The sequence below is a fragment of the Emys orbicularis genome (assembly GCF_028017835.1).
Source record: "Emys orbicularis isolate rEmyOrb1 chromosome 21 unlocalized genomic scaffold, rEmyOrb1.hap1 SUPER_21_unloc_1, whole genome shotgun sequence".
NCBI classification, from domain to species: Eukaryota; Metazoa; Chordata; order Testudines; family Emydidae; genus Emys; species Emys orbicularis.
This window is the reverse complement of record NW_027045151.1, coordinates 157727-173220: the sequence shown is the minus strand read 5'-3', so window position 1 is coordinate 173220 and position 15494 is coordinate 157727. Positions and strand designations below refer to the sequence as shown.

Below are 15494 nucleotides of genomic sequence, written 5' to 3'. Positions count from 1 at the left end.
CCAAGTGAGCCAATTAAATTGGTTAACAAATAGCTGACATGATTAAATGCATGGTTAAATGCACGTCCTTGGTTCTATTTAGATCTTTAGGCCTTTTCTATCAACCCCCTCTATCTATCTATCCCCATCCACCCCCTCTATCTCTCTATCCCCATCCCCCCCACCCCCTCTATCTATCTATCTATCCCCAGCCACCCCCTCTATCTATCCATCCCCATCCCCCCCACCCCCTCTATCTATCTATCTATCTATCCCCATCCACCCCTGTATCTATCTATCTATCTATCTATCCCCAGCCACCCTCTCTATCTATCTATCCCCAGCCACCCCATCTATCTATCTATCTATCCCCCTCTATCTATCTATCCCCAGCCACCCCCTCTATCTATCCATCCCCATCCCCCCCACCCCCTCTATCTATCTATCTATCCCCATCCACCCCTGTATCTATCTATCTATCCCCCTCTATCTATCCATCCCCATCCCCCCCACCCCCTCTATCTATCCATCCCCATCCCCCCCACCCCTCTATCTATCTATCTGGTTATGGACGACCGGTTTGATTCAACTTGCGTTGCATTTGCCAGTATCAAAGATGGCCGCTCCCGTTGAATGGTGCATTAAGTAGCTCTGAAGCGGACTACCTGTCATATTTGATCCTGGCGCTCAGGCTGAGCAGATCCCGGGGGCGTGGCCATCTTGCCTGATGCGCTCGTCACTCTCATGGGGGCGGCCATATTTGATAGGTTCCTCTGCCTCTGGGCTTGGGGGCGGCCATCTTGGAAGCGGGCAGAGGCCGACTGGGAGGAACGTCATAGCCCTGATGGCGGCCATCTTGGAAGCGGGCAGATGAGCTGGCTGCGGCTGGGGGTGGCGGCTGCGCCTTTGGCCAGGGTGGCCGGGTGACCCCGGAAGTGGAAGTAGATGCCTGGGGGAGGGGCTGTCAGAACTTCCTGCTCCAGAGCCCCTGTTGTCTTGATTCCATCCACAACAAGGGGCTGGGAGAGACCATGGTAAGGGGGGGCCCGGACTCCTGGGTTCTCTGGGCGGGGAGGGGTCTGGTGGCTGAGAGCAGGGGGGGCTGGGAGCCCGGACTCCTGGGTTCTCTGGGAGGGGAGGGGTCTGGTAGCTGAGAGCAGGGGGGGCTGGGAGCCCGGACTCCTGGGTTCTCTGGGAGGGGAGGGGTCTGGTGGCTGAGAGCAGGGGGGGCTGGGAGCCCGGACTCCTGGGTTCTCTGGGAGGGGAGGGGTCTGGTGGCTGAGAGCCCGGACTCCTGGGTTCTCTGGGAGGGGAGGGGTCTGGTGGCTGAGAGCAGGGGGGGCTGGGAGCCCGGACTCCTGGGTTCTCTGGGAGGGGAGGGGTCTGGTGGCTGAGAGCAGGGGGGGCTGGGAGCCCGGACTCCTGGGTTCTCTGGGAGGGGAGGGGTCTGGTGGCTGAGAGCAGGGGGGGCTGGGAGCCCGGACTCCTGGGTTCTCTGGGAGGGGAGGGGTCTGGTGGCTGAGAGCCCGGACTCCTGGGTTCTCTGGGAGGGGAGGGGTCTGGTGGCTGAGAGCAGGGGGGCCTGGGAGCCCGGACTCCTGGGTTCTCTGGGAGGGGAGGGGTCTGGTGGCTGAGAGCAGGGGGGGCTGGGAGCCCGGACTCCTGGGTTCTCTGGGAGGGGAGGGGTCTGGTGGCTGAGAGCAGGGGGGGGCTGGGAGCCCGGACTCCTGGGTTCTCTGGGAGGGGAGGGGTCTGGTGGCTGAGAGCAGGGGGGGCTGGGAGCCCGGACTCCTGGGTTCTCTGATGCCGTTTGTCTTCCCCTCCCGCATCGCCCAGGACAGCGAGTTCTCGGACCCGGAACTGGCCGCGGTGGGCGAGGAGTCCAAGTCGGAGAACGGCGAGAATGCGCCCGTGTACTGCATCTGCCGCAAGCCGGACATCAACTGCTTCATGATGTACGGAGACCGGGGGTGGGGGGGGTTGCTAGGACTCCTGGGTCCCCAGCACTGAGCTTGCAAGGGGCTGCCTGTGTCCTGGACTCAGGGTGCTGGAAGGGGGGTGGGTAATTTGCTGCCCCTGTAGGGAGAGCCCAGAGGAAACTCAGTCCAGCCATCCTGCTCACTGAGCCAGGCCAAGGGAGTCTTCCCCCCCCCTCCCAGGAAATTCCAGCTGTTATAGGGGGCTGGGCAGGGGGCGCTCTTCCCTGGCAGTCAGGGCTGGGCGCTGGGGGGTGCTGTGCTGTGGGGAGTGGGGTGTAATCCCCCGGCAGTCAGGGTCAGGTCCCGGGGGGCTCAGTGGGGGCGCTCTGACTCTCCCCTCCCCCTGCAGAGGCTGTGATAACTGCAACGAGTGGTTCCATGGCAACTGTATCAACATCACCGAGAAGATGGCGAAGGCCATTCGGGAATGGTACTGTTTGCAGTGCCGAGGTGAGGAACGGGGCGGGGAGCCCGGACTCCTGGGTTCTCTCCCGGGTGGGGGGTGGGGCTGTCTCCTTGGTATTTCTGGCTGTGATGTGCTTTCCTCTCCCTACCGCAGATAAGAACCCCCATTTGGAGATCCGATACCGGCACAAGAAATCCAGAGAGAAGGAGCGGGAGGGCGACCGGGACCGGGACCGGGCGGAGAAGGACGAGCTGAGGAAGAAGGCCCAGGGGCTGGCCCTGGACCAGAGCCGTGGGTCGAAAGTAGGTGGCCAGGTGAGTGCGTTCTGGGGGGCAGGGCACAGGATTCTATCCCATGAGCCCGTGGGCCGCGTTGCCAGGGAGCCAAGCTGCAGGGTTCCAAGAGCGGCTCCACGTGCCAGCCAGGCCCTGACGGTTCCAGTCGCTGCTGTTCCCCGTTCCTGCCCAGGGAGGGCGTGCTTTTGATCCTCCCTCTCATTCCTGACGCTCCCCGTGGGCAGAGTTAAGGGTAAACACCATGGAATCTAGTCTGATACCCCTGAATCCCCGGGCAGACAGTTCTGACTGAGTTGCCATGTGGCGTTATGTGCAGCTGTTCCCCAGCCGCCCCTCCCCAGAGGTGGCTGCATCTTGGCACCAGGCGAGCCATCCCATTTTGAGTGGCAGCACTCCCCTCCCGTCAGTTGTGCCTGGAGATTTTGAAAGCGACCTGACGGTTTCCTTTCCATTCTTACTCCATATTTCTGAAGTATGGGGCAGTTGGGTGAGACCAATGGGCACGGGGTGAATTGCCGACTGTACCTTATTGGCTGTGGCAGCACTACAAATGCAGATGTGCTAACTCGTCTGCCTCTTCGCTCGGGAAGTGTTCTCCCTGCCTCGTAAATCCACCCGGAGGCTGTGACATTTTCTCCTTGCGACCAGCCTTGGTTACCTTCAGAATAGACTGTCGTGCCCTCTGCGCAGCCCAGCCCGCCCCCGGTGCATCTCCGCTTTTCTGAGCTAGGGGAGATGACATCCCTGTAAAAACTTCTGACCCCGTCCGCTCTCCAGTGCTGCAGCTGGAGGGAGAATGAAGGATTCCCAGTTTCCCCGAGATAAATGCCACCTGTGGGTTTATGCTGTAAGTGCCCTCAAACGGCTACTCCCGGCGCATCTTGCGGTCTTTCCCTCCTCTCCCCCCCCCACCCCCCCCGATCTCGGTGCCCGTGATTGGTTTGTTGGATGCCAGGTGGAGCGTCAAGTCTTGAGTTAGGATCTTATAAATCCCCGAACACTGCAACCAGCGGAGGAGCTGAGAAATAAGGGAGAGGGCTGAGGGTGTGGGGTCTTCGGGGAGGAGAGGGGAAGTAGGAGGAGAGGGCTTTTTTTTTTTGTGGGAGGGTGGCTGAGCGCGGGATAGGTGCCGCTTTAAGGGTGCTCCAGCGGGCAAATCAGCTGGGACGAGTCTAGAGCCATCTCCAAGCCGTAAGCTCGGTGCGGAGTCAGACCTGCAGGAGAGCCGGGCTGGTCACAACAGCAGCAAATGTGTTGTGGTTTTTAAAAAAAAAACACACCGCATCCTAGTCCCTTTTCTGGCTTATTAGGGCCCAAAAATTGGATGCAGCTCTGGGAACTTTGCTACCAGCGAGGGCTAGTTAATTAATCCGTGAAACGCACCATGATTTTCTTCTGCTGTGGCAGCCCAAATCTAGCAGATGGCACGAGGAACAGAAGGGAACCGGGCCTGTTAAGCAACAGATTCCACCACAAAGAAAGTGAATGAAGCTTGCTAGGAATATTTCCCTCTAAACAGAAGCATGAACCGCTACATTTTAAACGGGGGCTTGGCTTAGACTCACCCTTTATGCCCACAGTTATTTCTGAGCGTGCCGGATAAAATGCAGACCTCCAAGTTGTGGATTTGTGGGTAGACTTGATTAAAAAGTATCCACATGTTTTGGGTGTGGAGGGTAGGTGTTGCAGTCCTTAGCAATATTTAAAGGGATGGTTGTGATGCCAAACAGATTAAAATTCTTAAAGGGTACAAAGGAATGTTTCCAGATTACAGGGGTGTTTCCCTTTACCAGCCTACTTCAGCTTTGGACTGAGGGGCACATGCTAAATTGCCTCTTTGCAAGGAAGAATCTAAAGGGGCTGGGGATGTTTTAGGAGAGAGACTGAGAGGAAGGTAGAAATCTCAAACCTGGCTTGTTTGATAGATCTCACCACGAGGCAAGAGCAAGTCAGATTTGAAGGCAGTGGATGGAGTGATAATTTCAAAGATGTGAGAGTAAAAATGGTCTCTTTCTCCTGCCCCAGTTAAGGACGCCCTCAGTTAAGGACGCCCCTGGTTAAGGATGACTTAAGGATGACTTCCCCATCTTTCTACAATGTGCAAACTTGTCATTCTTACAGTTCTCTCATCCGCAACAGCAGATCAAGCGCTCGGCACGGATGTGTGGGGAGTGCGAGGCGTGCCGGCGGACAGAGGACTGCGGCCAGTGTGACTTCTGCCGCGACATGAAGAAATTCGGAGGGCCCAATAAAATCCGTCAGAAGTGCCGTCTGCGGCAGTGCCAGGTCCGGGCACGGGTGAGTACTGAAGCATTCACTTCCTGACCCTAAACACCTGTGTTCTCCGTCTGGAGGCTATTACCCAGCTGCCCCGCTCCAGAGGTGGCCGCATGTTATCTGAGCTGCTTACCAGAGTGTTTCTTTTCTTTCTAGGAATCATATAAGTATTTCCCAGCCTCGGTAAGTTGGCTCCATCCTTTCTGTGCCCGTTTCCCTGCAGGATTCCTGGGTTCTCTCCCTAGGTCCGGGAGGGGAGAGGGGGCTAGTGGGTAGAGCAGGGGGGTGGCTGGGAGGCAGGACTCCTGGGTTCTCTCCCCAGCTCTGGGAGGAGAGTGGGGTCTAGTGGGGAAAGGGGAATGGGAGTCAGGGCCTATTCCCAGCGTTTGCAGTTTGATCATGGACTGGTCTCTTCCCCTCGTTGTGCCTCAGTTTCCCTGTCTGTGTCTGGGGCAGCCACAGGGGAAGGGGTAGATCTGAGATGTCAGGCAGCAAGTGTTTAACCCCCTCCTGGCAGATGCTGCGAGGGCGGGACGAGGACCTGCAGATGCTGAAAGAGCAGTTGGAATCGTCCGCCACCCCCGAGCCGCTGTCGGATGACGACCTCCCAATTGACCCCGACTTGTACCAAGATTTCTGTGCCGGAGCCTTCGACGACCAGAACCTGGTGAGGGCCCCACCCAACCTGGGGATCCCACGCGCGGCAGGGCCCCGGGAGAACCCAGGCGCCATGTATCCAGATAGAGCATTCTCCAAATCGTTTTACTCTGCGGCTGTTCCTCAGCTGGCCCACCCCAGAGGTGGCTGCATCTCAATGCAGGGTGTCCCATCCCTGAACGTTCAGCCTCTGGGCTGTTTTTCCTAGTACGGGTCCTTGGACATGTGGGGGGCTCCCTGGACAAGAGCCTGGGTTGAGCGTCATTGAGGGCTCCGAAGGCCTCTGTAGCCCGCTTGGGAGGAGCAGAGCGGTCTCTAGAGTATGTGGCCTCTCAAGCTCACTCAGGGGGTGCTGGTCTCATCCTTGTCTCCTCTCCTGCCACCCCCCACCCCTCCCCCAGCCATGGCTCAGTGACCCAGAGGATGCCCCGTTCCTGGACCCCGTGCTCCGCAAACGCGCCGTGAAGGTCAAGCACGTCAAGAGGCGGGAGAAGAAATCGGAGAAGAAGGTAGGAGCCAATTGCAGCCACCACAGAGGTTTTCCCCAGTCGTGGGGTGTATCCCGGCTGGGACGGCAATGGGGGCTAGTGGTTAGAGCGGGGGGCTAGGAGCCAGGACTCCTGGGTTCCCTCCCTGGCTTTGGGAGGGGAGTGGGGTCTAGTGGTTAGAGCGGGGGGAGGGGCTGGGAGCCAGGACTCCTGGGTTCTCTCCCTGGTACTGGGAGGGGAGTGGGGTCTAGTGGTTGGGGGGGGGGGGGGCTTGGAGCCAGGACTCCTGGGTTCCGTCCCTGGCTTTGGGAGGGGAGTGGGGTCTAGTGGTTAGAGCGGGGGGAGGGGCTAGGAGCCAGGACTCCTGGGTTCCCTCCCTGGCTTTGGGAGGGGAGTGGGGTCTAGTGGTTAGAGCGGGGGGAGGGGCTAGGAGCCAGGACTCCTGGGTTCCCTCCCTGGCTTTGGGAGGGGAGTGGGGTCTAGTGGTTAGAGGGGGGGGGAGGGGCTCGGAGCCAGGACTCCTGGGTTCCGTCCCTGGCTTTGGGAGGGGAGTGGGGTCTAGTGGTTAGAGCGGGGGGAGGGGCTAGGAGCCAGGACTCCTGGGTTCCCTCCCTGGCTTTGGGAGGGGAGTGGGGTCTAGTGGTTAGAGCGGGGGGAGGGGCTAGGAGCCAGGACTCCTGGGTTCTCTCCCTGGCACTGGGAGGGGAGTGGGGGCTCGTGGTTAGAGCAGGGGGGGCTGGGAGCCAGGACTCCTGGGTTCTCTCCCTGGCACTGGGAGGGAAGTGGGGTCTAGGGGTTAGAGCAGGGGGGCTGGTCACGGAGGGGCCCCTGACGGGAGGTGGAAAGGGGGAGATGGCCCTGGGGGACCACAGGGCGCTGACGTGGTCTCTCTCCCCCCCCCCACCCCCACCCGCAGAAGGAGGAGAAGTACAAGCGTCACAAGCAGAAGCAGAAGCACCGAGACCGGTCGCGGCACGCTGAGCGGCCGGACGCCAAGGACCCGACCTCCCTGCACCAGTGCCTGGGCCCCGGCTGCGTCCAGCCGGCCCGCGCCGCCTCCAAGTACTGCTCCGAGGAGTGCGGCATGAAGCTGGCTGCCAAGTAAGGGCCCCGGCCTGACCCCTGCCTGGGGACGCAGCCCCGACCCCAGGGACCTCCTAGCCCTGGGAATCCCCGGGCCCCGGCAGGGGTCCCCCATGGCGTTGACACCATCCCAGTCACCCGGATGAGACCCCCGGGACCCCCCCAGCCCCATATCCCCCCTGGATGAGACCCATGCCTCCCCCAGCCCCATGTCTGTTCCCCCCGTCCCAGATCAGAGCCACAGGGGCCCCCCGAGCCCATATCCCCACCCAGCCCGGATCAGACCCATAGGAGCCCCCCAGCCCAGTATCCCCCCCATCAGACCCACAGGGTCCCCCCCCCCCAGCCCCATGTGTCCATCCCCCTCCCCCTCCCGATCAGACTCTCAGGGGCCCCCCACCCCAGATCAGACCCACAGGGTACACCCCAGCCCCATATCCTCCCCCTTGGATTAGACCCATGTGGCCCCCAGACCAGTATCCCCCCCCGCAGGTCAGTCTGTCTCTCTCTCCCCGTCCAGCCGGATCTACGAGATCCTTCCGCAGCGCATCCAGCAGTGGCAGCAGAGCCCGTGCGTGGCGGAGGAGCACGGCAAGAAGTTGCTGGAACGGATCCGGCGGGAGCAGCAGCAGGCACGGCTGCGGCTGCAGGAGATGGAGCGGCGCTTCCACGAGCTGGAGGCCATCATCGGCAAGGCCAAGCAGCAGGCCATCAAGGAGGATGAGGAGGTGGGCGGGGCCGGACGCCTGGGTTCCATCTCTGGCTCTTGGAGGAGTGGGGGGGGTCTGGTGGGTTAGAGCGGGGCGGGGGGGGCTGGGAGCCAGGACTCCTGGGTTCTCTCCCCAGCTGTCCTGTGCTCAGGGATCTCCCGATGGGGCTGCGCTAACAGGGCCTTCCCTGCTCTCTCCCCACAGACTAACGAGGGAGACAGCGACGACACCGACCTGCAGATCTTCTGCGTCTCCTGCGGGCACCCCATCAACCCCAAGGTGGCACTGCGCCACATGGAACGTTGCTACGCCAAGGTACGCTGCCCTGCCCCATGGGGCCCGGGAAACGCAGACTCTCCCCTTGACCCCACCCCGCTCTGCCCCAGAGGTGGCTGCATCTGACGGCCGTGCGGCGTTACGTCTTGTCCCTGTCCCCTTCCCGGTGCACTGACAAACCCCGTGTTCTCCCTTTCCCCGCAGTACGAGAGCCAGACGTCCTTCGGATCCATGTACCCAACCCGCATAGAGGGGTGAGTCCCAGCCCTGTGGGGGGCGCTCTCCAAATTCCTCCCCCTGGGACCTTATGGGCTGACATTGTCCATTCTCTAAATCTTCCCCCACCAGCCTGACCCCTTGGTTCCCCCCCACATATGGTTCCCCCACGGACTCCCCCTGCCTGTTGTCCCCTCTCCACCATTCCACTGCTTTTGGTTCCCACAGCACTGTAATTCCCCCGCGGGACATCACCCGTTGTCTTCGATTCCTACAACCCTCCTCTCTGCCCTGCTCGCATGTACCTTCGTAGGCTCCTCGACCCGTAGGGTGAGAAGGGACCGCCAGGGGCACCTAGTCTGACCCCCGACCACGCCGCAGGATTTAAACCATCCAAGACAGATGGCTCCAGCCTCCGCTCGAAACCTTCCTCGAAGCAGCTTCCACGACCGGTTCCATCGTCCTCCTGCTCTTCCCGGCCGGAAGTTTTCCCTGAGATTTAATCTCAGTCTGCTGTGCTGTAGTTTGAACCCACGGCCTCTCGTCCTGGCCTCTGGGGCAAGAGAGAACCACCTGTCTCCATCTTTTCTATGGCAGCCTTTCGAGTAGTCGAAGAGCGCTCGCATGTCCCCCCCCTTAATCTCTTTTCCAAACTGAGCGTTCCCACTTCCTGCAGCCTTTGCTCACGTGGCTGGCGTCTCACCCCTTTGATCGGCTTTGTCGCTCGCCTCTGGATCCTACCCGGTGTCTCCACATCCTTTCTGTGCATTGGTGACCAAAACTGGACACCCTCCAGCTGAGGCCTAGCCTGGGCCGAGCAGAGCCGTCCTGTGACCTCCTGGGACCTGCAGCCACGCCTCTGTTAATGCAACCAAAAATTGTACGTGCTTTTTTTTTTTTTTTTGCAACAGCATCAGCATCATCGGTGATCCCTTGAGGTTGAGCACGATCTCTTCCACGGGTTTTGTTTTTCGTGGGTCCTTTGGTGACTGAGGAGTCCGATCCTTGAGCCGCAGGCTGGTTGGCAGATGTTGCAGGTTGGGTTGGAAGACAGGGCTGGCACGGGGGGACAGTCGTCTGTCCTTTTCTGGCGTTTTTCTGCGACCAGGGTAAGGCGATTTTCCTCAAAACGGACGTTCCCTCTCTGACAAGTCTTCACCAGTTATCCCTACCCTGGGCCACTCTCCCCCAGTGTGTGGTGTCAGTGCCACATCTCTTGATGTTTATCTTGAGGGTGTCGGCCTCTGTGAGGACACTGACATTAGTGCGACGATCTTCCCACTTTATGTTGAGGATCTTCCAGAGAAAGTGCTGGGGCTGGCGTTCCAGGTTTTCAGGTGTTTTCTGTAGGTCATACAAGTCTCTCAGCCATAGAGGAGCTCTGGGATCACCACCGCTTTCTAAACGAAAAGTCTCGTGTGTGTTCTGATGTTGTGAATGTTGAACACCCGGCGAGACAGTCTGCCAAAGGCAAGGCTGGCACGGCGAATTCTGGGCTGGATCTCGACGTCTCTGTCTGCCCTCTGTGAGAGATGGCTGCCAAGATAGGCAAAGTCTTCTACTTTTTCCAGTTCTTCTTTGTCGATATAGATCTTCCTTGCTGGGTCTGATGCTTGACTGGGGACTGGCTGGTGGAGAACTTTTGTTTTGCCGATGTTCGGAGTTAGCCTTGGGCTTTTGTAAGTTTCAGAGAAGCAATTAAGGGCGAGATCCTCCTTTGTGTGCGCAACGACAGCACAGTCATCTGCGTCCCGGAGTTCGGTTATTGTTGCCGATATTAGTTCTGGCACGGAGACGAGAAAGGTTGAAGAGGTGGCCGTCAGTCCGATATTGGATGCCAATGCCCTGCGGTAGACGGTCTTGAGTTAATGTTTTCATAGCTGCTAAGAAAACGGAGAAAAGGCCGGTACACAGCCTTGTTTTACGCCAGTTCGGACGACAAAGGGCTCAGAGGTAGAGCCACGGCACAGGATGGAGGCGGTCATCAGGTTGTGAAGGAGTCTTACAATGGTGATAAATTTGCTTGGGCAGCCAAACTTTGACATGATTTTCCACAGAGCCTCACGGTTGACAGAGTCGAAGGCTTTGGTCAGATTGATTAAAGGCCATATAAAGCTCCTGGTGATGTTCTTGGCATTTTTCCTGGATCTTTCTGGCTGCGGAAATCAGGTTGGTGGTGCCTTGTGATGGTCTGAAGCCACACCGGGACTCTGGAAACAGGCGATTCAGTGAGATTCTAGCAAGAATCTTCCCAGCGATGGAGCGGAGGGCAGTGCCTCAGTACCTGCCACAGTCGGCCCTGTCTCCCTTTTTGAAAATGGTGACGGTGTTAGCATTACGTAAGTCAGCGGGGATTTCTTCGGAGCGCCAGCTTTTGAGGAGCAGCAAATGAAGCTTGTGAGTCAGTGTTTCTCCCCTCGCTTTGCGTACTGCAGCTGGTATGCCATCAGGACCTGGTGCTTTATTGGTCTTCATTTGATTAATTGCTTTGCGGATCTCCTCAGGTGTTGGTGGGTTGGCAAGAGTTTCCCAGATTGGGTGCCGAGGGATGGAGTCGCTGGTATCCTCAGTCACAGTCATTTCTCGATTTAGAAGCTTTTGGCCGTGTTCTTTCCAGCGCTCTTTGATGGATCCGTTCTCTTTAAGAAGGGCACTACCATCTTCAGATCTCAGCGGTGCGATGAGGCCACGTGAGCTTGGGCCGTACAGGGTCTTTTTCTCACGCTAAAAGCGCCGCATATCATGTCTGCCAGCGAATGTTTGGCTTTCTTTTGCTTTGTCTTCCCACCATTTGGTTTTGATTTCTCAGCTCCTCCTTTGAGCTGATGGAGAGAGCTCTGCTTCTGACTGGACAGTGGTTGGTTTTGCCAGTCCCAGGAAGCTTTTTCTCTTCTGGCCCAAAAGGGCTGTAATCTCAACGCTGTTGTCAAACCAGTCCTGATGGCGGCAGGTAGCAAGGCCGATGGATTCCTCGCAAGCCTCGCGGATGGTCTGTTTTAGGGCTTCCCAGTCTTCCTCGACACTTGTGTTGTCATTTCCAGGTGTGCATAGGGCCAGTTTTTCACCGAGGAGCGTTTGAAGGTCTCTCGGTGCGCTGAGGATTGAAGTCTTTGGACGTTGTGTTGCCGTCTGTGTGGTTTGGATTGCTTTCTATGATTCAGTGCAATCCTGAGCGACATGACTGACCTCTCCAGGCAGGGGTCAGTCCAGCAAGCATCGGCTCCTCTCGTGACACGGGTGATTTGGACATCTCTTCGCTCCTGTGTTCTTACAATGACCTAGTCTAGGAGGTGCCACTGCTTTGAGCGGGGGTGTTGCCAAGTTGTTTTCTACTTGTTGCTTTGTCTGAAGACAAGTTTGTGATCACAAGGTTGTGCTCTGCACATTGACCGAGCAGAAGGTTGCCGTTGGAAGTGGTCTTGTCCACTCCTTCCTTCCCAGCGGTGCTATCCATACGTTAGAATCTTGGCCAACTCTTGCGTTCAAGTCCCCTAAGAGGATTAACTTCTCTGTTTTGGGGAGTGGATGCAGAAGGTCATAAGCCACTCGTTGATGCTGACGCGGAGCTCAATGAGGCGGTTGACTAGAAGGTTCTTGAGTGCAAAGCCAACACCGTGTATTGGCCTGTCGCGTGCTGGTTTTCCTTTCCAGAAGAAGGTCACTGGAGGGCGGCGGTTATCCTCTGATGGGCAGGCCGTGTCTCGCCGAGAGCAACGATGTCGCTGTTGAACCTCGGGCGACAATCGCTGCTCTGCCTTTTGGGGCTTTCGCTTTTGGATCCGTCCAGCAGGGCACGGGCGGGCCGAGTTGCAAAAAACATTTTTTGGTTTTCGACCGCGCAGGGCGCGATCCCCCTGGAGCCGGTTCTCCAGTCAGGTATGGTGGGATAGCCTGTGTTTGGGGCACCCCTTCCCTGTCCGGGGTGAGCAGAGGGGTTCCTAAAAAGGCCTGCTCCGTCATGCCCGCTGCTGCCGAAAATGCCCCCCTGTCCCAGTCCAGGGGAAGACTGTTACGCTTATAAGAAGCACATGGGATCTTTTTCGGGGGAAAAGGCAATACGCTGCTTTGATTGGAAACACAACAATTAGCATATACATTTAAACACACACACACACACACACACACTCTCTCTCTCTCTTTCTGACTCGATGTTCTAGTTACAGGCCAGAGTCCGGATCAATCTAGTGGCCAGCTGGTTGATCACGGGTAGGGAGGAGCCGGGTTCTGTCGGTCGTGACGCGATGCTCCGGGGAAGTCTTGGCAGGACGAACCCAAAGTTTCATGGCAAGGCCCCCTGTTTCTATAGTGATTCTCCTTCATTGGGACCAATGAGTTTTGCACCGTCTTGCTGTAATCAATCGCCGTTTGACGAGTGCTTGTTTTCTTAAATTGTTCTTCTCATCCTTTATCTTGTTCCTTCATCGGTCTCTCGGGGAGTTACCCTAGGCTGGTTTTGATCACAGCTATCTTGCCTCCATCGATAGGTGCCTGCCTCATCCTTAGAGTCGTCAATCTGCCCTCCTCTGACATCTCAAGAGGGGCACGTTGCATCCTCCTGGTGCCTTTACGTCTGTTCTTGGTTCCTCCCTAGAACATCTGGTCCAGCGATGGCCTTCACACTTCTCTTCTAACACACACGTTCCTCGTTCACACACACAACAGGATTGATTTACGCAGAGCAGTTGAACAGGAACATCCAATAACAATGCAGGAGAAAACAATCGTCACCTTCTTTTACTTATTTCAAAACGCTAATTTTAAACCTACAACAAAGGGGTGACCCTAAAGGTCCATTACTGCCTTGAAATCAGCTTCAGACACAAGCTTCTGTCTGAAGCCTCTTTACCAATGGCACACGAGGCCGTTCCTTCCTGCGTTCAGAAAGGATGGCTGGCAGGATATGATCAAATCATACAGCAGTACATTTAATACATGCTGCATTATTCTTTATCCTTCATTCTAAGTTATACCAAATACAAACGTCAAATCCCAGTACTACAACCCGACGACCGGCTTGCGGTCACCGCCTGCGTGTGGCTCTGCGGCTAGGGCCTCCGGGCGATCATGTCACCTGTCTCCGTCGCCACTGCCCAGCGCCGCGGGCTTTTACGGGTGGGGAGGGGGGGGGGGAATTATTCCTGGGAAGGAAGCCTGCGCATGAGTCGTTAAGGGGGGGAGCTGTTCTGCACCAGCAGCCGCACAGATCTTGGCGGGAGAGGCTCCGGAGTCCAGGAGGTCCAAGACGAGCGGGGGCAGCCCTTCGTCCCCCCTTCGGAGCTGTCGAGAGGCGATCCTGCTTCAGTCCGCCTCTACTGCCCTGGAGGCCTTCCACCAGGTTGTGTTTGCAACAGCGTCGCGTTGCTGACTCCTGTCGAGGTTGTGATCCACCACAACTCCCAGCTCCTTCGCAGCCGGGCTGCTGCCCGGCCAGTTTTCCTCCAGTCTGTAATTGTGCGTTTGGTTTTTGCACCATCCATGGGCCTCCGTTGAAACGCATTGTGTTGGCGATAGCCCCGTTCTCCGATTTATCAAGATCCCTCTGATTTTTAGCTCTGTCCAAAGGCTTGCAACGCCCCCCTCGCTTTGTGCCATCTGTAAACTGGGTCCGTTTGCTCTCTCTCTGCCCACATCCTGGTAGTTAATAAAGATGTAAAACATCCTCGGACCCAGAACAGATCCCTGTGGAACCCCACGTGCGACCTCCCTCCAATCTGCCATCATTCAGACAATTTCCAAAGGGCTCCTGGGTTCTCTCCCTGGCTCTGGGAGGGGAGTGGGGGCTGGTGGGTTAGAGCAGGGGGGGCTGGGAGCCAGGACTCCTGGGTTCTCTCCCCGGCTCTGGGAGGGGAGCGGGGGCTGGTACGTTAGAGCAGGGGGGGGCTGGGAGCCAGGACTCCTGGGTTCTCTCCCTGGCTCTGAGAAGCAGGATTGAACGTACATGCATGTGCCCCAGTTTCCCCCTCTGAACAATTGGGCGATGCGGCCTAGGTTGTCCTAGGGGCATGGAGCCCCCCCCCCCCCCCCCCCCCCCAGCTGGTAGCAGCTGCAGCCTCTCACCCGGGCACCGTGTCTCCCTCCCCAGAGCCACCCGCCTCTTCTGTGACGTCTACAACCCTCAGAGCAAGACGTACTGCAAACGGTTGCAGGTGCTGTGTCCCGAGCACTCCCGCGACCCCAAGGTGAGGGGCACTGGCTATGGCTGGGGGGCAGGGGTGGGAGGCTGCGGGTTGGGAGCGAGGGCCAGCGTGTGTGCGAACCCTGTGGTGCCCCCTCCAGGTGTCGGTGGATGAGGTGTGCGGCTGCCCCCTGGTAAAGGACGTGTTTGAGCTCACCGGCGATTTCTGCCGCGTGCCCAAGAGGAAATGCAACCGGCACTACTGCTGGGAGAAACTGCGCCGGGCCGAGGTGGACCTGGAGAGAGTGCGCGTGGTACGGAGTGGGGCTGGCGCTAGGGGGCGCTCTCCCCTGGCAGTCAGGGCTGGGCGCTGCGGGGGGCTGGGCAGGGAGCCCTCCCCTGACAGTGAGGCCCAGGCACTAAAATCTAGGCATGATCCCAAGTGGTTTTATTCCTTCTGACTGAAGAAATTCCTGCCCCCTCATCCCTCCCACACTTCTATTAAGTAGGGAGCTCCCCTTTTCCTGACCCACTCTCTGTCTGTTGTTGCTGTGCGGCTGTTCCCCAGCTGCCCTGCCCCAGAGCTAGCTGCATCTCCGCGCCGGCTGAGCTGTCCCCAGCGGCGTTATGTGCGGCTGTTCCCCAGCTGCCCCGCCCCAGAGCTAGCTGCATCTCCCCGCTGGGCGAGCTGTCCCCATCGGCGTTATGTGCGGCTGTTCCCCAGCTGCCCCGCCCCAGAGCTAGCTGCATCTCAGTGCCGGCTGAGCTGTCCCCATCGGTGTTATGTGTGGCTGTTCCCCAGCTGCCCCACCCCAGAGGTGGCTGTGTGTAATGGCTCCTCCTGCTGTTGGCAGTGGTACAAGCTGGACGAGCTGTTTGAGCAGGAGCGGAACGTGCGCATGGCCATGACCAACCGGGCCGGGCTGCTGGCGCTGATGCTGCACCAGACCATCCAGCACGACCCGCTGACCACAGACCTGCGCACCACCACTGACCGCTGAGCCCGGTGAGC

At 58.3% G+C, this 15494-nt stretch overlaps 1 protein-coding gene across 2 annotated transcripts; it reads left to right on the top strand.

The window, feature by feature from the left end:
* The first annotated feature begins 939 nt into the window (after positions 1–939).
* CXXC1 (CXXC finger protein 1) lies at positions 940–15483 on the top strand. 2 transcript variants are annotated; one of them, XM_065423013.1, is made up of 15 exons: positions 940–1013; positions 1816–1934; positions 2308–2408; positions 2518–2678; positions 4782–4958; positions 5094–5120; positions 5455–5604; positions 5996–6103; positions 6999–7183; positions 7686–7893; positions 8080–8190; positions 8356–8405; positions 14450–14546; positions 14644–14772; positions 15337–15483. In XM_065423013.1, exons 1-15 carry the CDS (start codon positions 1011–1013, stop codon positions 15481–15483), a joined length of 1773 nt encoding a protein of 590 aa, XP_065279085.1. In that variant the 5' UTR covers positions 940–1010. The 2 variants fall into 2 exon arrangements, with proteins under 2 accessions (XP_065279085.1, XP_065279084.1); XM_065423012.1 differs by having other exon boundaries at positions 14644–14796.
* Positions 15484–15494: the final 11 nt, after the last annotated feature.

Coding starts and splice junctions, on each gene's coding strand:
- CXXC1 (XM_065423012.1), top strand. Junction 8,191..8,355: donor TGGAACGTTGCTACGCCAAG/GTACGCTGCCCT, acceptor CTTTCCCCGCAG/TACGAGAGCCAGACGTCCTT. Junction 8,406..14,449: donor TACCCAACCCGCATAGAGGG/GTGAGTCCCAGC, acceptor CTCCCTCCCCAG/AGCCACCCGCCTCTTCTGTG.